Source organism: Trematosphaeria pertusa, assembly GCF_010094035.1.
Source record: "Trematosphaeria pertusa strain CBS 122368 unplaced genomic scaffold BU26scaffold_4, whole genome shotgun sequence".
Taxonomy (NCBI): domain Eukaryota; kingdom Fungi; phylum Ascomycota; class Dothideomycetes; order Pleosporales; family Trematosphaeriaceae; genus Trematosphaeria; species Trematosphaeria pertusa.
Genome location: NW_022987215.1, coordinates 2,340,163 through 2,359,465, shown reverse-complemented (window position 1 = coordinate 2,359,465; position 19,303 = coordinate 2,340,163). Strand labels below are relative to the sequence as shown.

Below are 19,303 nucleotides of genomic sequence, written 5' to 3'. Positions count from 1 at the left end.
TCCTTACTAGCCTTCGTCCTGTTCATAATACCGTCTCTTACTCTCTCCTCTTCCCACCGATACATTGCAACTCCTTTTATTGACCGCCGCTGCTCTGAACTGAACAACATGCTTCAGCATATCCACCAACGCCTCCTGACAATACCCCTCGATCTCGTCCTCTCAGACCGGATGGCAGCCCGCCCCAAACATCACGAAGCCCCTCACTAACCTTATCGCCGGACTCCCTACGCACAAGTTCCTTATAATTTATATTGACCGCTTGTGACCACGGAGACTCTTCTGTGCTCGTCATACGCTCGCTCATGGTATCCATGACTGCGATTTTGAAAGCAGTATCAAGAATCTTTCACCAACGACGTAGAGTGTGGCTGGGAAGACCATGTCGACTTTGGTTGTAGGGGCTTGGTGGCATTAGAGGGTGGTGCGGGACTGGGGCAGCCAGTAGATTTATGTTTCGACGATGGGGAGGAAGTCATCGCTTAGGATAATGGTATCGGGATCTGGAGAAGATGAGGCCCATTCGGATTCTGTGGCCTTTTTGGAGAACTCGGAGGACGAAAGGAGAAGATTCTGCGGCACTGTGAGAGTATATTCCTCGCCGAGAGATAGGTAAATTATTTCGGATTCTGATAGCGCAAAGTTAGACTCGAGGGGTTGATCGGGCAAGGTTGCCTCCTGTTTTACAGTAGCCGAGTACATGGTCGTTTTCATGGGCTGTGGTTTGCATAGGCTGTGGTCTGAGGACTTAGAGAGATTCAATCCTATAGGAAAGTAAAGAGGCGGACAAGAGGTGAAACTAGACCAGCTGGTTAAATCTTAAATGAACCGTGCTTAGGCCGGCCAGTTGTACTAGTATAACAGCACCTTTTTCTTGCGCACTTGTCCCTTCTCTCTATCCTCTTCATCCGATAATAGCGTGGCCACAACTATGACGTCCTCAACTAGGATTCGACGCAAGCAGTCGGCTGCGACACAAACCGGCCCCGAGGCAGAGCTTCTAGAGTAAGACATTAAGCTACGACATTCCCTCCATCAAACGGAAGCTGATTAGTACAGTCCGTCCGACAACATTATGAAGCTGGCTGTGGGCACAGACAAGACCATCCTCAACGTGCATCAGAAAATCCTGTGCACAAGTTCGAAGTTCTTCCAGAATGCGTCGAAGCCGGAATGGGCGTCTTCACGATCCGCGCCTGACACCATCGACCTGACTGACGAGTCCTTGGGAATTGTTAAATCATACGTCCGCTGGCTGTACCTTGGAGTCCTTCCAAAACCAGGGGGTTCGCTGGATTTAGACTTCAACAACTTGACGAACGCGTACTTGTTCGGGGAGAGGATGATGGATATAAAATACAAGAACGCCGTCCTTGATCAGCTCATAGCTGTTGTTGAGGACACTGGCAAGTTCTTGGATGCTGAGGGCATGAATAAATTTTACGAGGGCACTCTACCTGGATCTCCTGCCAGGCGCCTCATAGTTGACTTCTGCGCAGACCAAGCTGAAGCCGCGCCATCTTGGATGACTAATATCCCGGACTTTGAGCCAGAGCTTCTTGTAGACGTCTTGCAGGGGATGTTAAGGGCGCGGCCTCCTCCAATTAGACAGGCTTGGAAGAGGGACAACCAAACGTACCACGAGAAGGAAGCATAAGCATTTCTCTTTTCCAGGCGAGAAAGTTTGGCGACGGTCTTGTGTATGCGAGGCTTTCCCGCGGCTCAGTCGAATCACATGAGTGTTCGGGTGGATGAGGCTGCTTGAAATTTGCGACCGTGATCACGGGTTCGCCTTCGCAAAGGCAATCAATGTTGGAGATGCGCTTAAGGCATTCTTGACCTCTCGATCCTATCTTAGCCGTTAGCCTCTAGTAGTCTAGCAAATGGCATTCAAGAATGGGTCTCAAACTGACTTAGGTCCTGGGGAAATGTCTCTTTCACTAGATTAAACTTCGTATGTCCCCTAGGCGCTAGCCGATTCGAATTTGAGTGCACGTATGGTGCTTTTCCCACGGAGCTTGAGCACTTCCCCACACGTATATACTTTTGATTCTGAACACATACTTCGAAAACTCCTCATCCCTAACTTTGATACTTGGCACACCAGCAAGATGAACGGTACATCGAACTCGGGCCTACCTGTCCTCATTGGGACTTCCGAGGCCATGAAGTAAGTTTCTCGAACTCTTGGGCAACTGTTGCGATGTGGTGATGGTCGAAGGCGGCTCCAGTATGCCTTCAACACCCATAGCTGTGTCCAAGGGAAGCCGACTCGAACATGATCGTGCTACCGGCCGAGAACCCCCAAGTCGTCAAGGCATACGTCCACTGGCTATATGCATCCAGCCTTCCCATGCTGACCGAAACGGGCGATGCAACGTTCGAGCTCCTTGCTCAGGCCTACGTCTTCGGTGATGGTAGGATGGACGCAAAGTTCTGCAACGCAGTCATCCACAGCTCCGTCTCCGCGACGATCGAGCATAAGTGCTTGACGGCCGATGAGGCGTTCAAGATTGTCTTTGAGGGGTCAGCGCCTGGCTGCGGTGGTCGGCGCATCTTGGTGGAATTCATCGCTGCTCAAATTCAGGACGGCCCGGAGTTGGATCAGCAGATAGAGAGCGATACGGGGGAGATGATGACGGACGTCATGAAGGCGATCACCCGGCTTCGTCCTCAGCAGAAGACGTATCCGTGGATCCTCTCGACTGATACGTACCTCGAGAAACTGACTTAGTCATGTTAATATTCCAGCTTATTTGAAGATCGAAGCTAACCTTGACGCCCTAGGCTGGGGTGCTACTGGCGGGGTTGCGAAGTGTTTGCGACGCTCCCTTTTGGGGGCGTAATGCGTATTAAATCTACATTCAATAATTAAGGGACGGCCGTGGTAGACGGGTGTAAATAGACCGATGGTAAATGATGACCTTCCAAATATCCAAAGGCTTTTCTGCTCAATTAGGACTCTCTCGTGGCAAGCAGGTTTGATGGTGGTCGGGTGCGGCACATACTTCGGCGACTGACTAAGCTAAATGAGGTGACTGAAGAATGTTTGGATTGATGCCTGTGACTTGATCATAAGTTCGTCTCTGCCATTGGCAATCAATCTAGAACTCATACTTAAAGGTTCCGGGATCCCATCTCAGCTTAGCTATTCCCTCGCAAAGGCTGCGAGGGAAAACCAACACAGTGCTAAAATACAATCTCGTGGAGCAATGATAGTTTCACTCGGGTTGAGTTGTCGCTCTTTCCTTCCCAAGCATCAGGCTTGACTCAGGGTCCCGGCCGTCCTGCGATGGTTTCACTTTAGGACTTAGAATTTTTGCCCACATATAATTTCGCATCCAAAGACTTACCTCAACTTTTAACATCCGTCTCGAACATCCGTTAGCCCACACGATGAACGGCATATCGGCCTCGAATCAAGTTCCCTTCAACGTCATCTGGGACTCGGAGGCCGTTATGGAGTAAGCTACATCTCTCTCCGCCACCGCTGGCCATAGTCGACACAGACAAAGCTAACAACTTTCAGCCCCGCAGACACAATCATTAAGCTCAACGTCGGCGAGGCCCGCACCGAGTTCAACGTCCACGAGAGTATCCTAATTGCGAGTTCTGGAGACCTCAGGAACCAGATGAAGCCAGAGTGGATCCAGCAGCGCAAGGAGCGCAACATCATTGTCCTGCCCAGTGACGACCCCGAGATCGTAAGAGCCTACGTCCGATGGCTCTACAACCCTTCGAGGATTCCACTGCCGGATGACCGTCAGAGCGCTTCGGGCTACGTGCGCCTCGCCAAGATGTACGTCTTCGGCGAGGCGAGGATCGACGTCAAGTTCAAGAACGCGGTGATCGAGGCTTTCATCCTAGCAACTCCCAAGTACCAGTGTTATCCGCCGGCGGAAGCGTTGCGTGTCGTCTACAAGGGAACGTCTCCCGGATCCGGTGCTCGACGCTTACTGGCCGACTTCATAGCTTACAACGCCAAGGAGGATGACCCCGAGTGGAACCAGGAGATGGAGTCGTACAAGGGCGAGATGTGGATGGACGTTATGAAGGCGATGACTCGACTGCGCAAGCCGGAGCCAGGTTATCCTTGGATGATATCAAGTGCGCCTTACCGGCAGGACGAGTCCTAGGTTGGGAACCTTTGGGCGGTGGACTACTTGAGGATCAAGGAACTTATTCGGTCTTAGATCTCTTCTGGGAGCGGTTAGATGCATCGGACCTACGTGGACATAGAAGCAGGGTCTTGTGGATGGGTGTACATAGACGGATGGTAGATGGGACCTTCCAGACAGGCGAATGGCATTTGAACCTTTACAACTCCTAATTTCCTGGGCTGAAGGCCTTCGCGTAGCGCAACAGAGGACCGGGGAAATGCCGATTGTGTGCTGCGAACCCCCGGGATGCGTATCCCAGGTAAGGTATGCATGCATCTGAGGAAGACGAGAGGTTTGCGAAAGGAATGTACGGAGGCCCACGAGGGGTAATCCACCATTGGCACTCCCATTCGTGACGACCCCGAAAACTTAGGGTGAGAGATATTAGGTCCAGTAGCACCGGGACCTTGAGCTTAGGTTCCGGTATCATCTTACTCCACGGAGCTTGATGCGTGCTAGAACTCCTTGTCCCGGCTATGGCTGCCAGTGATATCGCGGTGGATACTCGTGCCGCTTCCAGTGTTGCAGGTACCTCCTCCTCTAGACTAGAGAGACCCAAGATGTGTTTTTCGCTCTTCATATAGCAGGATTACTTCCTACCCACTTTACTAGACCAGTGGACGCGATATCCGGTATTGAAGAGCTCCGGAAGGTAGCTTTGCAGTTAGTCATGAAATGGAACAATGGTATACACCGGTATGTAGATGTAGGAAAGCGAATTCAACAGGGTATCATTTTTTGTGAGCACGACTCCAGATCCCCTCAGGCCGCTGCCGCTTCTTGTTGCTGCTGTGCCGCTGTCTGCATTTGTATGATCTACGGATGCTATTAGACCGACGAAAGGATATTCGTGGAAGCGGACGCAGGAGACTTACGTCCATCTTGATCTTCTCACTCTTGTCCTGAACGTCCTTAATCTGCGACTCGATCCGCTTGCTAGTCGTTGTCAGCCTAAGGCCGCCCTTATACAACTCGGAACTCCCATTCTCACATCTCCTTGTCGATGTACTCCAATCGCGCGTTTACCGCCATGACAGCCTCCGTCTTATCCTGCTTCAGGAGCACCGGGCCGATCTGCTTGTAGATGTTCGCATCGTCGGCGAGGAGGTCGAATTCCTGCAGTTCCCCATTAGCCATGGCGATGCGATCTGGCTTCGTTCAAGCCAACCTTCTTCACGGTAGTGTTCTCCTGCTGCTGCGATTCTAGCTTCTGGCGTGCTTCCACCGCGGTGGAAAGCTCTGGACGTCATTAGCGGGTATCACAAATGCTTTCGGGATTGCACTACCTCCTTGCAGCTTCTGGTAGTCGTCGGAAAGATCCTGCAGCTTCTTCTGCACCTCACTCATCGCTCCGTAATGCTGACCGAAGCGTTCAGAAAGGGTTGCAACAAAGTCCGTGAGCTCCACGGCGGGAAGTCGACTTCGCTCTTTTTCCGGCCTAGCGCGAACGCGGGGCGTAGCGCGCACGTGATGTCGATAGTGACGGCACCTAGCAACCGCCGCCAAGGAAACACTCATCGACCACCACTCCCGATCCTACTGTGCCCGCGCCTTGTCCCGCATCTCACACTTCTCTGCCAGCTTTCAACCGTACTTTCTGCCCTTCTAGTGCTCGTATACACCGCCAACTTCGCTCGATCGCCGAGTACCTGCCCCGCTCCCACCTCCGCAGTAGCCCATTCAACCCCAACCCAACGCGAGCACGATTCCTTTGTATACATCACAGTATCCGGAGCGGCATTGTTCGCTCAGGGACTCACGATGAGTAACGTGGACTTCCTGGGCCGCGCCATTGAGACAGTCAAAAAGGCGATCGAGACAGACACAGCGGGCGAATATGAGAAAGCATACCAGATGTACTATAGTGCTCGTGAGTCGGGGCGTACGTACTGCATACAATAAACATAGGCTAACATAATTCAGTCGAGCTGTTCATGCTCGCCCTAAAATGTACGCTCCGCTCTCCACCTTCAGCGCGCCAAGCTCCGCCGTTCGCACAAATCCGAGAACTCGACTGACAATGAGTAGGGGAGAAGAATCAGAAGTCGAAGGACATGATCCGGGCCAAGGTGGCAGAGTATATGGAGCGCGCTGAGAAGCTCAAGCAACACTTAAACCAGACCGACGCGGGCAACCGCAAAAAACCCTCCGCTATGGGCGCAAATGGCAAGGCAGCAGGAGGCAGCGGCAGAGGCGCGAAGTATGTTTCTTCTCTCCTACCCTTGGTAGTATTATTGCTAAGACTAACACGGCGCTTTAGGGACGACGATGAAGAAGAACAAGACGCCGACTCCAAGAAGCTCCGCGGCGCACTCGCAGGCGCTATCCTCTCCGAGAAGCCCAACATTCGATGGGAAGACGTAGCGGGTCTGGACCAAGCGAAGGAGGCGCTGAAAGAAGCCGTCATATTACCCATCAAGTTTCCACACCTGTTTACCGGTAAGCGACAACCGTGGAAGGGTATATTACTGTATGGCCCGCCCGGTACGGGTAAGAGTTATCTGGCAAAGGCAGTGGCCACGGAGGCAAACAGCACTTTCTTCAGCGTATCAAGTTCAGATTTGGTGAGCAAGTGGATGGGCGAGTCTGAACGGTAAGAACCTGCCCTATGCTTTGGCAAAAAATGGTTCTGATGTCTAACAGGTTGGTAAAACAACTATTCGCCATGGCGCGCGAAAACAAGCCCTCTATCATATTCATCGATGAGATCGACGCTCTATGCGGACCCCGAGGCGAAGGCGAATCGGAAGCATCCCGACGTATCAAGACCGAGCTGCTGGTGCAAATGGACGGTGTGGGCAAGGACTCTCGTGGCGTACTCATCCTTGGCGCGACCAACATCCCATGGCAACTCGACGCAGCCATTCGACGTCGTTTCCAGCGAAGAGTGCACATCAGCTTGCCGGATTTTCCCGCACGGATGAAGATGTTTGAACTAGCGGTGGGGAGCACACCCTGCGAGCTAACTCAGGCCGACTATCGAAAGCTGGCGGAGATGAGCGACGGCTACTCTGGCTCTGATATTGCAATCGCTGTGCAGGATGCGCTGATGCAACCTGTACGATTGATCCAAACCGCAACACATTACAAGCCAGTACGTGTTTGCCACATCTTCTACGCACGCTCAAACATTTCGCAATACTAATGCTGCCTAGATTACGGTAGACGGCGTACAGAAATGGACCCCCTGCTCACCTGGCGACCCTCTAGCAAAGGAAATGTCCTGGACTGAACTGGACGGCGAACAGCTAGTGGAGCCGCCCCTCCGCGTCAAGGACTTCATGAAGGCAATCAAGGCCTCGAGACCGACGGTTAGCAAAGACGATCTCAACCGAAACGCACAATGGACGGCAGAGTTTGGTAGTGAGGGAGCGTAGTGGGAGAAGGCATGGTCGGGGGCATTTTCGCGTTTTCTTGGAGTTCCTCGTTGGCATAGCGGACCTTTGTGCTTATAGGGGACTACTCGGCGTCGAGGGTTCTGTTCAGCGACTCGATATGTGAGTCATTTGGAGCCAATATATCAGCAGTCCGCATGTGGATGCATCTTCAGCAAGTCTTTTATTTTCATTGCATCCCTCTATCTCATCTGGCAAAACCTCTCAGCGTACTACGCCCGCCCAGGAAAGGTATGCCGAAAGCGATGCGCCGCTTGCTGTTTCCCACCTTCACTATCCAAGTAAGCGATGCCTCCTCAGTACTTGACTTGCTTCATTGACTGAATATAGGAGAATATTGAAGATCCCCACGTGCATGTTTTGCATGTATGCACCTTAGACTATTCTCGATGTTGGACGTACGACGAGATACCGATTACCAGGTTCTTCAATATGTGAGTAGATAAGCTTCCTCCGCTGTTGCGGCTCATCTGTATAGCCGGTAACGAGCAACAAGTATGCCCTTCCCTTCGCGACAGCCGAATTGCAGCCAACTCTATAGATATCGTGAGATGGAAAACAAATCCTAGGTGAAGCCACACAAAGTCCCGCGGAAAGCCTTTCCATATGCCAGTGTTGGATCCTCGCCGCTATTCTCAAATTCTTAACTGCGACTCCTCAAACATCCGCATCTTTGCTCAAACCTTCTCCGGCTCGTTCAACTCACTCCGCTCCGTCGGCGTGAGCGTTCTCGGCCGAAACGGTCCTCGACGGCATCTCCATCGGCGGCGGTGACATCTGCACTTGCGAGGACCTCGTAGTCGTCGGCGACATGAGCGCAGCGTACTGCATAGCTAAGCACACCATTAGTCTCGCTAGGTCATCAAAATACATTCGATACGCGCACCTTTCATATCGCCTAGTCCTGTCTGGATCCCATCCCACAACATCTTCATCGCCGTACACATATCCTTGCACCTGCACCCCTCGTACAGCGCCGTCCAGGCCTTGCTGTCGCCAGGATTAGGGTACAGAATGAGAGTTGCTTGGTAGGCGCCGCCGTAGGTCGAGGTGATGACGTCGAGGGTGGCGGAGCGGTGGGTGAGGCCTCGCGCGGCGAAGAGGGCGCGGGCGTCGGCTGCAGAAGCATTAGTGCGTGGAGCTCATATACGAAGGATTTTCGAGGTGGACGTACTCAGGATCATGTCCTTTACGTCCTTGATGTAGGCAAGGGCTTCGCGCTGCTGGCGGACGTCTTCGGGGGACATGGTGGGCGCGGGTTGGGATTGGGATAGGAGATTGGAAACGCGGAATGGAAGGTCGAAGATTTGCGAGGACGGAAGCTGGAGAGGAGGAGAATGGAGATGGTGCGCTGGAGCGCAGCAAAAGGTGGTTGACGGTTAGCGCCGTCCTCGAGCTCGCGGTGAAAGAGAAATCGTTCACTTCAATTCCTCGCTAGCGGCGCGTAAACGTCCCGAAACCAGCTTGCCAGGCTACTAGGTCGTCGCAGAGTCGCAGGCTCAGATGTCGGTGGGGTGGTGGGTCTGCCACTGGCAGGCGTTAAAACCTTCCGTCGCTTGACGCTGCCTATACCGAACCGTGGATACCTGACCGTGGATCCATGGTCTACCAACTCGCTTCCGCCTGCGGAGGGTGGAACACAGCCTCTTTTTTTTTTCTAGTACTGCATATGGAGTATTGTTGCATCTTCAGTTTGACGGGAGAGGTCAGTGAATGCTGAGGTCAAGATGCGCAGTGCGGACACAGGTAACACTGGCGAGACCTTTCACTGTTCAATACGCCTCCTCTGCGTTGACATCCTTGTTACATTTGTTCCTCTTCCTACCCTCAAACATGTACTCTCAATGATACTAAGTCAGATATTCCACTCGCAGAAGGGGGTTGGGAGGCGAGCAGTTAGGAGGCATTGCCAGTTATTAATCCTAATGAATGCGGTGTGTAGCATGGTTGGAGGAATCGCTCTGAGATACGATTCAGCATCCTAAACTGGAGCATGCTGAGTAATTTCTCATTCGCAGAACTTGGGATAAAGAAGAATTGCGACAGTACTCTCACTGGATTAAACGTACCATCACCGTAAAAGGAGTGAAGATTTCTATGTCTTATATTGAGTGTAATTCCAAATCAGACCTTTCTAGCCGTGAACACTTCAAAGCCTTGCTCATCTTTCCACAGTGATGTCCTCCAATCTCCTCTCTGGCTCCTTGCTCCTCTACGGCTCAGACATCGTGGTGTCGGACTAGTCATCCCCACAGTAAGCGAAGCGACGCGGGTGGGAACGAATTGAAGAAGGATGGCAACACTGGTTCATGTGGCTGTGGAAGACGGCGTCGCCAGGAGCATCTTCGTACTACCCTAGCATTGCATATGCGCGTGGGTAGTTTGGCTCGGCATGTTATCTATGTACTTTTAGGGCATGTGGCGGTCCTGCCGGTGGAGCGTACAGCAAGTCACGGTTGAGCTGCTCAAGATCGTAAGGGTTGAGTGATCTTTCCCGATAGCCTTGGGCATGTTGTTTAGCTGGAAGCGGTTGTCCGTAGAATCCCCCACGGGTCGTGACGAATTTGAGCGCGAGCTGCAGCATACCAGTCCCGAGCGGCAGGAGCATAAGCTTCTCGAGCGGGAAACATACCACGCTGTCCTAGAACATCGGCTAGCCGGACCCGTGGCTGGAATTCCGGTGCATATGGCGGTGTCAAGTTAGCCGATCCCCCGTAGGACGTGCTTCCCATCGACGCAGGCTCGTGGAACTCCTCAAATTCGTCATCAACAACCGCGGCGCGCAAGCGCGGAGGCGAACTGGGCTTCTGACGCCGTACGCCATCGCGTATCGCGATCGGTTCTCCAACCGCAACATCTCCAAGGAGCCTATACGCTTCTTCATAGACGAACTCAAGCAGGTCGTGCATAGCGCCAATCTCTGAATCCATCCTCCCGCTTCGGCACAAGACCTTGCGATCGCCTAGACCCGGGCTTGTCATGGGGACGACGAGTACCTGGAGCGTGTTGTTGCGCCTATCGCGGCAAGTTGTCAGCTTGAGTGCCCTTGGAGCCGTGTGGCAGACAAATTCGGCGTGCGCTGCCAGAGTTAGTGGACGAATGCATGGTGTAGTATGGCAGTGGGACGGAGGATCCTCGATTCAAGATGCTCGGGGCTGAGAGTGGACGTCTTGACCGTTTTGAAGTGATGGTGCGAGAGAGACGAGGGTCAGAACTGTTGTGGTTATAGGGGTATCATGGGGATTGACTCTTTGTGTGATTGTTACTCTGAGGCATGCTGACCGCAATAGGTACAAATTATGCTTTGTTGCTGAAGCTCTCAATCCATTGTGTTGTTATCCTTTTAAGAATGTTCTTGGAGATGTTGCGGCTGGATGGCCGTGATCCAATGTTTGACATCCTTCTCTTCCCAGAAGTTACCCAACGTAGCTAGAAGGAGTAACATGTAATTTCTGACAGGCGGGAAAGGTGCAGTGGCTTCCGTAAGAGAAAACGGCACGACTCCGAGATATGGGTCCTAACGCCACTTAAGATCGCATCATGCGGTAAAAAGCTCTGTACCAGCGGTGGCATTGAGCATTCTGCAAGCGCCAAATACTGAACCTCTTCCCTGAGCGAGCCCTTTATCCAGAATTAGCCATTGTCTAACATGACCTAACACCCTCACCCGTGGCGAGCTTGTGGAGGCTGCCGATAGGGCCTATATCCTCTCTGTGGCGGCTCGGCCGGCATCCGGTATGCCTTATAGGCAAGTCGAGGTACAGGAGGCACCGGAGGTACTGGCTCTGCGAATCCTTGCGATCGTAGGTACTCCGTGGTAGCATGGTGAGATGTCGAGCGATCGCGAGAGGCATCTGGAATGATTTCTGGCGTGGAACGGGAGTGAGAGAGAGCTTTGCGGGGCACAGTCACAGTTCGCCGCTTCGCAGAAGCTTCCTGGTGTTCCGTCAGGTGCTGAGGAGAGTGACAAGCCTTGGGCGTCTGGTCGCCGTCCGCTTGAGTATGCCGATATCCGATCTTCTCGCCTGGTGCGCTCGACTGCAAGTAGTAGGCCATCTCCTTTTCCATTTCTGCAAGGAGAGAGTGCATGGCCTCGACTAAGCGCCCATGCGATCCCCCTTTGCGAAGGAGTGTTCCCTCTGTAGAGCCGCTAGGACCGGAATATGCTATTAGCGCGGCTCGAAATATGTCGCCCGCTGCGGAAACTTCACGGGAAGTTACCACGGTGTATCCATGATGAATTACGCGAGGCGACGCTCCATGAAGAACCGGAGCATTGTCTGCTATAGTCAGCTTTAGTATTGCCATTGCACATATCTACTCACGAAGGATTCTGGCGCGCAGGTTATCATACTCTGCGATTTCTACACGCGACATAGTGAGCCGTGGATGCTTTGCTATGTTTCGAGTGCAATTGAAGTATTCGGGCTAGAGCGGAAAAAATCTGCGCCGGAAATGGCCGAGCGGAGGTGAAAGTGCGAACGCACAGCACCAGGCGTTGTTGAGACAACGGGCAAACGAAGGAGATGCACCGCTACCAATGACGACTGTTGAGCGACGAGGGCAAGGTAAGTCATAGGGTTATATGGATGAGGATGGTCTGGAGATACTGCCTATCATGCTTGAGTGTGATATCGCAAGCCGTAGGGTACAGGAGTGGATGTCGTCTGAAAATTGGATGAACTCCTAGTTACGATGGCGTAAGGAAGACAGCTGCCTTCTCATTAGTGGCCGTCCGCAGATTCCTCCTTTGCCTTCCATCAACGAAATGGCAAGAGCATCTGAACTCCTTCATGGCGAGGTCGCGGCAGTGGTCAGGGCCGGAAGGGAGCGAAGGGAGCGAAGGGAGGGACCATAATAGGATAGGGATTGCATTACTCCTATGATCACCGCGTTATAGATCGCACGCATCGTAGGTTACGTATTAGAGATAAAGAATTGAATGCCTTGATGGAAGGACAGAGGTTTCCTCTGCGAGCCGCCGACGTCCAAGGTCTGGAGCTGCACCGAAAATCCACCAATCCACATTCAGCCTAGCCTCTCTAATCCCTGCCATCCGATCTCTGCACGTTAATCTTTCCACACCTCCTGCACCTTCTTCAAGAGGTCCTCCATGGCCTGATTCAAGCTCAATTTAATGCCACTCCGACTCAGCACCTTGTGCTCCACGTCGACCTTTCCAGTGCCTTTATGCGTTTCGTCGTAGCCGACCAGAATGACGCGATATTCGCCGCGACTCCGGGTGCGGCTGCTGGTGACGATGTCATAGGTCCGCGGCCTCCCGTTGATCGAGCCGCCGTGCAGGAGCTTCGCGTTCGCTGCGTGGGTTAGAAGGGGATGACGTCAGGGGCCGAACAGCGTTGATGACATACAAAGGATAAGAGATTTGATATGGAAGAAGACGTCAAGCGAGTCTCTCGTGTTTTGCGTGTTTGCGGACATGGCGACGGAAATAGATCTGAAAGTGTGGGTTCGGCTTTGAGGAAGAGAAGGGAGGTACTGGCGTGAAGCGTCGCTGCTTGGGAGGGATATATCTCTGCGCTTGTATGACGCAAAGGGCGGAGGCTCAATGGCGCATCTCAACCTGTTTTCGAGTTCTTTCAGGGTCCTGTCGACGCCTCCTACCAGTCGGGAGCTCCCAGCATCTTGAGGCTGGTTCTGGGAGATCTGCTTCTTTGTCTACAATCCGCTCGGAAGCCTCCGCACAGATGGTGCGCAACCGACCTAGTATCATGGAGCTAAGAGCGAGCCTCCATTTCTCATGCGCAGGCAAAAAGTCACCGTTGCACTGCATTTCACGAGTCAGAAACACCCTCTCAGTATGTCCTAGGAACATGCTTTGATTTCCCTCTTTTCTCTCGCAACCAATGTCGACTGAGACGTGGCGGCGTTACCATCCTCCATGTACATCCCCCGCCCTGGCTGGCTTCAGCAGTCTATCAATAATCTAACCAGCCTGCTTGTTCCGATCGTGGCCGCTTGTTGTTGAAGTCTCCACGCGGACCTTTCGGAGCGTCCTGGTACCGGCGGTGGAGAGTCTGGGTATCATCAACCGGGCCAGAATCCTTCACGGCGGACTTGTACTCGGCGAGCTCGAACTTGCCACTGTCGCCCCTAAAGCCCTGTTGACCGTAGAGCTGGTCACCGACGTCGAACTTCGCTGCTTACGATCAGCGGGCGGGTAAGGGTTGAAGAGCTTCGCCCTGGGCCTTACCGAACAGAAGCCCGGTATCCCTATGTAGGCCATCTACGATCGCGCGAGTAGCGGCCAGAGGGCAGGCAGCGACCTCCTTGCGCAGGATCTTGGACGCGCCGTCATAGGAGCAGACGAGGACTGCGCCATGCTTGCCCTCTTCTTCGTTGTAGCACGTAACGACATCTATAGATCTATCAGCGGGACCTCCGACAGATTACAGACAGAGGGAGCATGCCGAAGAATTTACTGCGCTCGCTGCCGTAGAGGAGGCGCGCGTTGCCGAGGGCCAGGTTCTTGAGGTTCAGAGCTTGCTCCACCTTGCGCTGTCAGTTGAATGAACCGGCAGGAAGCTGGTATGCATGCCTTGGCCGGATCGTTCAGCCAGCTATCCGGTTCGACGGTCTTGCCATTCTCCATAGCCTTGCAGATCATCAAGGCATTTGCGTTCATCATGCCGCTTGGTTCGGAGGGCTTGGGAAAACGGATAGAGTGGTGTTTTTGCTGTTGGGGTCCGGCGGTTGTGAAAGAGCGTCTCGCACCAATGAGGATTGCCAGCGGCTGGTAGTGAGGTGGAAGAAAGAGGAAGTATAGAGGGACGGGTTGGGGGTTATATACCTGACCTCTCCGAGTTCGGTGAGGCGGCGGGGGGGGGCCATCGAGTAAAAGACGGTGAGCTCGTCGAGCGCTCTATCACGCAAACTTGGCCATCCGAGACTTGAGATGACGCGATCTCTCACTTCCGCGCGTTCGAGCGTGTTTGACAAATGAGAGAGGCCGTCGTCTAGATCCCAAACGTGAGCGTTAGCAGGATGCTGTCCAACTTAGGGCGGAATGCCCTGAAAGAAGCTGGCTCGCGGTCACAGCTGGTAAGAGGCCTTCGGATACCCAAAGCGGGGTCAAGGGAAAGGACTTTATACCTTGAAGGACTCACGTTGTTGTGCATGTGCTCAGTCATCAGACCAGGTCATGAAGTTATATTGATTGTGCATGCTGATCAATGGCGTAGACACAAACAGCATTGCCGACAGCGACAATCACCAACCCATCATCGCGCCAACGGCCTCATCTCGACACGCCAATGCCGAGTCTATCCCAGGACTCGCGAGAACCCCAAAGCCCCATCAACTATGATAATTCGCGCCCTAGAACGTACCGCCGACTCGAAGATCAAGCGATCTAGTCTCGCCTCTCATTCATACCTCGCAATTCGACTTGCTTTTCACCCTCCTGGTCATTGTCTGGATCGGCGTCGCCATTAAGTGCATAGCCTCCACCTGGTCTTTGGCGGTGGTCTTGAGTACGATCTCACCTTGCTTCAAAATCCTCCCTAAGCCGGATATCTACTTCGGTCCCTATGCCACTCACAGAAGTCCATGAGGTCAAAGGGCTGAACGATGTTCTTGTATTGGTTCACGCACGGTAGATCTCTCACCGCGAACTCAAGAGTGTTTGGGAGTATGACGGTACATGGTTTACAATATACTACTGATACAGAGTGTAGTTTGGCCGCATCCTTTCCTGAATCGAATCGTTCTGCTAACGAGGTGACGTAGTTCGCATCATTTTCTCTTGATTGCGCTGACCAGGTCATCACTGCGACGGTCACGCAAAGACTCCCCCAAGAATTCTGGCGCCTGGACCATTCTGCAAACGCTTCGGTTGAAGCATGCCTATGTTTCATAGAGCGGCGTTGGTTGCCTAGCACATTGTCGAAAGATTGAACCTATCATACGTGCGGGACCCATGCGGTCACCTCACCGAGCTGCTCTTCGCCGACCTCTTATTGTTAGAACGCGATAAGATTATGGCAAGTCTTCTTCGCCATTTAGGGTGTTCATCCGCCGCATTACTCCCACCAGATAGGCCTCCAGTTGTTTTAGCCCCTAATGATTCCTTCACCGGGCGCAGAAAACCACGTTTTTATTCAACACTGACAGCAACTTGTTGAGAATGGTGCACCCGACGCTATGCGATCGCGTCCTGTCATAGTGATGCCTGCGGTATTTGCGCGTGGTCATCTTGTGCAGCGTCAAGCCACCGATGCACCGCCACTCCATCCATCATGCGCCACCCGCTGCAAATTACGCGCCTGGGCGTGACCGGTGAGAGTGCGCTCCTCAGCTGACGGCAATGCCTCGAACTCCCACATTTTCAAACAAGACATAAAAACTATTTTGCTTCGCCGCTGGCTGGAGTTTTCCTCTACATACCCAGCATCACTCTTCCTCGTTTCGAAGAACCGTATGGCATCGAAAGAAGAAGCGCTAGCCGCCTTTGCAAGCGAGAAACTCGTCTCATCGCATTCTTTCAACTTCATCGAAGGATGGATTGGTTCCGATCACCAGTTGCACACTCGAAAAGGCGAGGTGGCGTTCGATGATCTCCCTGACTTCCTCAACGGCAGCAAAATTACCGAGAAGCCACAAGAGCCAGGGAATTCTCACCGTTTTCGCGTCCTCTCCTTTCCGCGTCTGGAGAATGGCCGCCTAAAGATTGCATTTCCAAGAGAGACATACCAGCAGATTAAGCGCAGCTGGCGCCTGCACGACTTCACCCTGGAAGCCTTCCTCAACAACAATGGCATCCTATGCAGCTTCAACACTAAGGAAACCAAAAGCATTCTCATGAAGGTCACGGCCTCGCGATCTGTAGGGTTTGATACTGTCTCTATCGTACATCACCGCCCGCAAAACGTCACGTACGTGCTGTACCACAGCCTTGAAGACGAGGCGGGTATCTTCAACTCCCTGCTCGCGCATCCGGAGCGCTGCCTCCAGCCGGCTTTCTTCGCTGCGGTTCTTTACCGATGCCATCAACAGCGCGTGGAGCGCTTCCGCAATAAGCTCGATGACGAGATTGTTGCCATAGAGCGTGGCACCAAGCTCGGTGGACCTGGAAGACTATTCGGCCATCGCTACAAGCACGAGGAGCCGACTGTGAAGGTCGATTGCGACAGCACCACACAGAAACTGAGCTATGTGCAGACGGAGCTTGCAGTCGGCAGCCACACCGCGCGATCAAGCCTCAAATGTGGAGAGTGGCTTGTCAAACTTGCAGAGGATGATCATGCTGAATGGAAGAAAGCTGCGGGGACGCTTGAGGCAGGCAAAACCGAGCTGGAGATATTATCGGCGGACAATACAAGGAAGACTCTCGACGAAGCAGAATACGTGCGACGGCGTGCGGAAACCGTCCAGTCTCAGCTCGAAGCGGTAGGCGACCGCGTCCGAAGCCAAACAGCCTTCGTAAGTTCACCTCCCCCCCTTCTGCTCTCCCGCCTCCTACTATACTAAACTCTTCCTAGCTCCTCAACACAGCCGCTCAAACGCAATCCGACTACTCCGCCACCATCGCCCTCGAAACGCGCCGCGATAGTTCAGCTATGAAGACCATCGCCATCATGACCATTCTCTTCCTGCCCGGCACCTTTGTCGCTACCTTGTTCGGCATGGATATGTTTAGTTGGGGGAGTGAGGAAGGCGTTGGGGACCCTAAGGTGAGCAGGTTCTTCTGGGTATATTGGATTATTAGTGTGCCGTTGACGTTGTTCGTTGTGGTTACTTGGTTGCTGTGGACTAGGAGGGATTTGGGGCGGTGGGGGAGGGTGAAGAGTTGGAAGGACCTGGAATAGGGATAGGAGACCTTTGGGAAGGTTACGGAGGAACCCGTGACCGAGATATGAGGAGGGTCTGGAGTATATCAAGATAGCCCTTACGATAACATGAATATCCCGTTCCGTTCCTCCAGCGTCATCGGCATACTCTCTGCGAGATCCTCCGAGATGCGCGCACGGAACACCGTGCCGGAGAGAATTTCCCCACGTCCTGCACGGATGACCGATGACCGCTTTCCCTACTTACCTCACCTGCAAGCTAGCACGACCAGGTAAACATCCGTTTCTTAGCGTGCATTCTTTTTACAGACGATCTCGTACGTCGCCGACAGCGCCACTAAGATGCGACTCCCAGGCGTCCCACGGGGCGTCAGGACCGGTTAGGTGCGCTAGATATCTGATGTCAGCGCAGTCTTATATACCCATACAGAGGGGATTAAATAACACTAAATGCCGTGAATTGCAGGCCGGCGATTGGGGTAACTCAGGTGGAAAATTGAGGCAGAATCATACCGTAGGGCATCCAGCATCATACCCGGGCCTGCTTGGACTAGTAAAAGGACTACATGTATAGCAGCCTCCCCACCCATACTTCTTTCTTCCGATTTTCCACTAGCATCCAACTTATCTTTAAGTCCAAGACTAAATCCCTATCGCTACGATGGCCCAACCGAACAACAGCAGCAAAGATCTCCGTCCCATCTTCGTCTTTGACACAATGCGTGCAAGGTCCCACCTCTTCTTCCGCTATTTGTCGACAAGCCCGGAGCTAAAGGCCGTCTACCACCCGATACTCATGGCCGCCTTCCTGGGACCGGAACGCTGGGCGCAGCATAGCCGCAACTCGTCTGCAAGGACTAAAGAGCTGATGGAGGATATGTTGCCGTTTATCGGCGAGGAAACGTACGAGAGCGAGCAGAAGAGGTTCCTGGCCGATGTTGAGGGGGCGCGGAAAGAGGTAAGTTGAGTGTTGCAGGACTGCGCCCGGAAAGCTAGTAGAAGACCGACAGGCTCCCAAATGGAGTCCCCAAATCCAGCTTTGATCGAGCCCTTACGGTGCAGGAACAATGGGCTGACGAGCGTGTTTCGCAGGGCAAAATCGCCTTCGCAAACGAGCACATCTTCAACGTCCTGAAGCAGCCCATCGTCCACGGCATGAACCGGGACCCCACCTACTCCCTCACCGCCCTCGGTCCCAACCCAACATACATCCCAGACCCAATCTTCGCCGCCCTCAGACCCATGATCCTAATCCGGCACCCGGTGCCTCACATCAACTCCACCTATCGCAGCGTCATCGACATAGGCATGCAGATCCGCACCGGCGACGAGGACTTGGACATCCTCGTCTCGCACCGCTATTTCCGCTACTTGTTCGACATGTTCCGCGCGCAGGGGCGGCAGCCTGTAGTCGTTGACTCGGAGGATTTGCTGTGGAGGACCGGGGAGGTTACGGAGAGGATATGTGAGGAGTTGGGGGTGGATAGGGAGGGGTTGAGGGAGACGTGGACGCCTACGCCTGAGGAGGAGAGGCCGACGCATCCGATTTTGGCGCCGTTTACGATTACGATTCATGCGAGTAAGGGGATTGAGAGGCCGGAGAAGGTGGGTGCAGTTTCTTTCCCTTTGCTATTCTTCTTTTGAGACTGGGTGCTGATGATGCTGCTTCTAGCCTGATGATAAGGATTTGGGGAGGGCGTATGAGAAGTGGGTGGAGAGGTACGGCAAGGAAAGTGCAGACCACCTCAAGCATCTCGTGGAAGAGAACATGCCGCACTACGAGTATTTGAGTCAGTTCAAAGTCTGAGGCAGAGCTAGAAAGGATCGCGGCAGAGGAAGAGCATCTAGCCCCGATGGGTTGAGTGGAATCATGCTTGTAGAAATCTTTGTAGCAAAGCCCCTGACAAGCTTGTCCAATTCGAAAGCGGTTTCCCCTCAT

At 53.2% G+C, this 19,303-nt stretch overlaps 10 protein-coding genes across 10 annotated transcripts; 5 read left to right on the top strand and 5 right to left on the bottom strand.

Moving 5' to 3' along the window:
* Positions 1-330: 330 nt before the first annotated feature.
* On the bottom strand, positions 331-830 carry BU26DRAFT_258690 (uncharacterized protein). The gene has a single exon (XM_033821234.1). The coding sequence runs from the start codon at positions 712-714 to the stop codon at positions 451-453; it is 264 nt and encodes an 87-aa protein (XP_033687555.1). The 5' UTR covers positions 715-830; the 3' UTR covers positions 331-450.
* A 245-nt stretch (positions 831-1,075) lies between these two features.
* Positions 1,076-4,316, top strand: BU26DRAFT_480267 (uncharacterized protein; the record flags this gene model as incomplete). The annotated part of the gene is made up of 2 exons (XM_033825700.1): positions 1,076-1,393; positions 3,855-4,316. 2 exons carry the CDS (start codon positions 1,076-1,078, stop codon positions 4,134-4,136), a joined length of 600 nt encoding a protein of 199 aa, XP_033687554.1. The 3' UTR covers positions 4,137-4,316.
* A 515-nt stretch (positions 4,317-4,831) lies between these two features.
* Positions 4,832-5,561, bottom strand: BU26DRAFT_258661 (Prefoldin beta-like protein). Its single transcript, XM_033821233.1, has 5 exons — positions 5,447-5,561; positions 5,329-5,399; positions 5,152-5,276; positions 5,036-5,096; positions 4,832-4,976 (listed from the first exon to the last, which is right to left on the bottom strand). The coding sequence occupies exons 1-5, from the start codon at positions 5,505-5,507 to the stop codon at positions 4,923-4,925; spliced, it is 372 nt and encodes a 123-aa protein (XP_033687553.1). The 5' UTR covers positions 5,508-5,561; the 3' UTR covers positions 4,832-4,922.
* A 121-nt stretch (positions 5,562-5,682) lies between these two features.
* Positions 5,683-7,744, top strand: BU26DRAFT_539134 (vacuolar protein sorting-associated protein-like protein VPS4). Its single transcript, XM_033831492.1, has 6 exons — positions 5,683-6,030; positions 6,084-6,110; positions 6,189-6,360; positions 6,421-6,753; positions 6,804-7,254; positions 7,316-7,744. Exons 1-6 carry the CDS (start codon positions 5,922-5,924, stop codon positions 7,535-7,537), a joined length of 1,314 nt encoding a protein of 437 aa, XP_033687552.1. The 5' UTR covers positions 5,683-5,921; the 3' UTR covers positions 7,538-7,744.
* Positions 7,745-10,071: 2,327 nt separating this feature from the next.
* On the bottom strand, positions 10,072-10,536 carry BU26DRAFT_590998 (uncharacterized protein; the record flags this gene model as incomplete). The annotated part of the gene is made up of 1 exon (XM_033834785.1): positions 10,072-10,536. The coding sequence occupies one exon, from the start codon at positions 10,534-10,536 to the stop codon at positions 10,072-10,074; it is 465 nt and encodes a 154-aa protein (XP_033687551.1).
* A 682-nt stretch (positions 10,537-11,218) lies between these two features.
* On the bottom strand, positions 11,219-11,932 carry BU26DRAFT_549113 (uncharacterized protein; the record flags this gene model as incomplete). The annotated part of the gene is made up of 2 exons (XM_033831980.1): positions 11,219-11,838; positions 11,881-11,932. 2 exons carry the CDS (start codon positions 11,930-11,932, stop codon positions 11,219-11,221), a joined length of 672 nt encoding a protein of 223 aa, XP_033687550.1.
* Positions 11,933-13,364: 1,432 nt separating this feature from the next.
* Positions 13,365-14,201, bottom strand: BU26DRAFT_549111 (uncharacterized protein; the record flags this gene model as incomplete). The annotated part of the gene is made up of 3 exons (XM_033831979.1): positions 13,365-13,715; positions 13,770-13,934; positions 14,069-14,201. The coding sequence occupies 3 exons, from the start codon at positions 14,199-14,201 to the stop codon at positions 13,495-13,497; spliced, it is 519 nt and encodes a 172-aa protein (XP_033687549.1). The 3' UTR covers positions 13,365-13,494.
* Positions 14,202-14,382: 181 nt separating this feature from the next.
* On the top strand, positions 14,383-15,044 carry BU26DRAFT_258575 (uncharacterized protein). The gene has a single exon (XM_033821232.1). It carries the CDS (start codon positions 14,561-14,563, stop codon positions 15,008-15,010), a length of 450 nt encoding a protein of 149 aa, XP_033687548.1. The 5' UTR covers positions 14,383-14,560; the 3' UTR covers positions 15,011-15,044.
* Positions 15,045-15,871: 827 nt separating this feature from the next.
* Positions 15,872-17,486, top strand: BU26DRAFT_258547 (uncharacterized protein). Its single transcript, XM_033821230.1, has 2 exons — positions 15,872-16,996; positions 17,056-17,486. Exons 1-2 carry the CDS (start codon positions 15,995-15,997, stop codon positions 17,380-17,382), a joined length of 1,329 nt encoding a protein of 442 aa, XP_033687547.1. The 5' UTR covers positions 15,872-15,994; the 3' UTR covers positions 17,383-17,486.
* Positions 17,487-18,015: 529 nt separating this feature from the next.
* On the top strand, positions 18,016-19,234 carry BU26DRAFT_602907 (uncharacterized protein). The gene is made up of 3 exons (XM_033835390.1): positions 18,016-18,322; positions 18,457-18,969; positions 19,037-19,234. The coding sequence occupies exons 1-3, from the start codon at positions 18,026-18,028 to the stop codon at positions 19,169-19,171; spliced, it is 945 nt and encodes a 314-aa protein (XP_033687546.1). The 5' UTR covers positions 18,016-18,025; the 3' UTR covers positions 19,172-19,234.
* The last annotated feature ends 69 nt before the right edge of the window (positions 19,235-19,303 follow it).

Coding starts and splice junctions, on each gene's coding strand:
- BU26DRAFT_539134 (XM_033831492.1), top strand. CDS start 5,922: ATGAGTAACGTGGACTTCCTGGGCCGCGCCATTGAGACAGTCAAAAAG. Junction 6,361..6,420: donor GGCAGCGGCAGAGGCGCGAA/GTATGTTTCTTC, acceptor ACGGCGCTTTAG/GGACGACGATGAAGAAGAAC. Junction 7,255..7,315: donor CCGCAACACATTACAAGCCA/GTACGTGTTTGC, acceptor AATGCTGCCTAG/ATTACGGTAGACGGCGTACA.
- BU26DRAFT_258547 (XM_033821230.1), top strand. CDS start 15,995: ATGGCATCGAAAGAAGAAGCGCTAGCCGCCTTTGCAAGCGAGAAACTC. Junction 16,997..17,055: donor TCCGAAGCCAAACAGCCTTC/GTAAGTTCACCT, acceptor AACTCTTCCTAG/CTCCTCAACACAGCCGCTCA.
- BU26DRAFT_602907 (XM_033835390.1), top strand. CDS start 18,026: ATGGCCCAACCGAACAACAGCAGCAAAGATCTCCGTCCCATCTTCGTC. Junction 18,323..18,456: donor TTGAGGGGGCGCGGAAAGAG/GTAAGTTGAGTG, acceptor CGTGTTTCGCAG/GGCAAAATCGCCTTCGCAAA. Junction 18,970..19,036: donor GGATTGAGAGGCCGGAGAAG/GTGGGTGCAGTT, acceptor TGCTGCTTCTAG/CCTGATGATAAGGATTTGGG.
- BU26DRAFT_258661 (XM_033821233.1), bottom strand. CDS start 5,507: ATGAGTGAGGTGCAGAAGAAGCTGCAGGATCTTTCCGACGACTACCAG. Junction 5,277..5,328: donor AGAACACTACCGTGAAGAAG/GTTGGCTTGAAC, acceptor GGGGAACTGCAG/GAATTCGACCTCCTCGCCGA. Junction 4,977..5,035: donor GTGAGAAGATCAAGATGGAC/GTAAGTCTCCTG, acceptor TAGCATCCGTAG/ATCATACAAATGCAGACAGC.
- BU26DRAFT_258575 (XM_033821232.1), top strand. CDS start 14,561: ATGCTGTCCAACTTAGGGCGGAATGCCCTGAAAGAAGCTGGCTCGCGG.
- BU26DRAFT_258690 (XM_033821234.1), bottom strand. CDS start 714: ATGAAAACGACCATGTACTCGGCTACTGTAAAACAGGAGGCAACCTTG.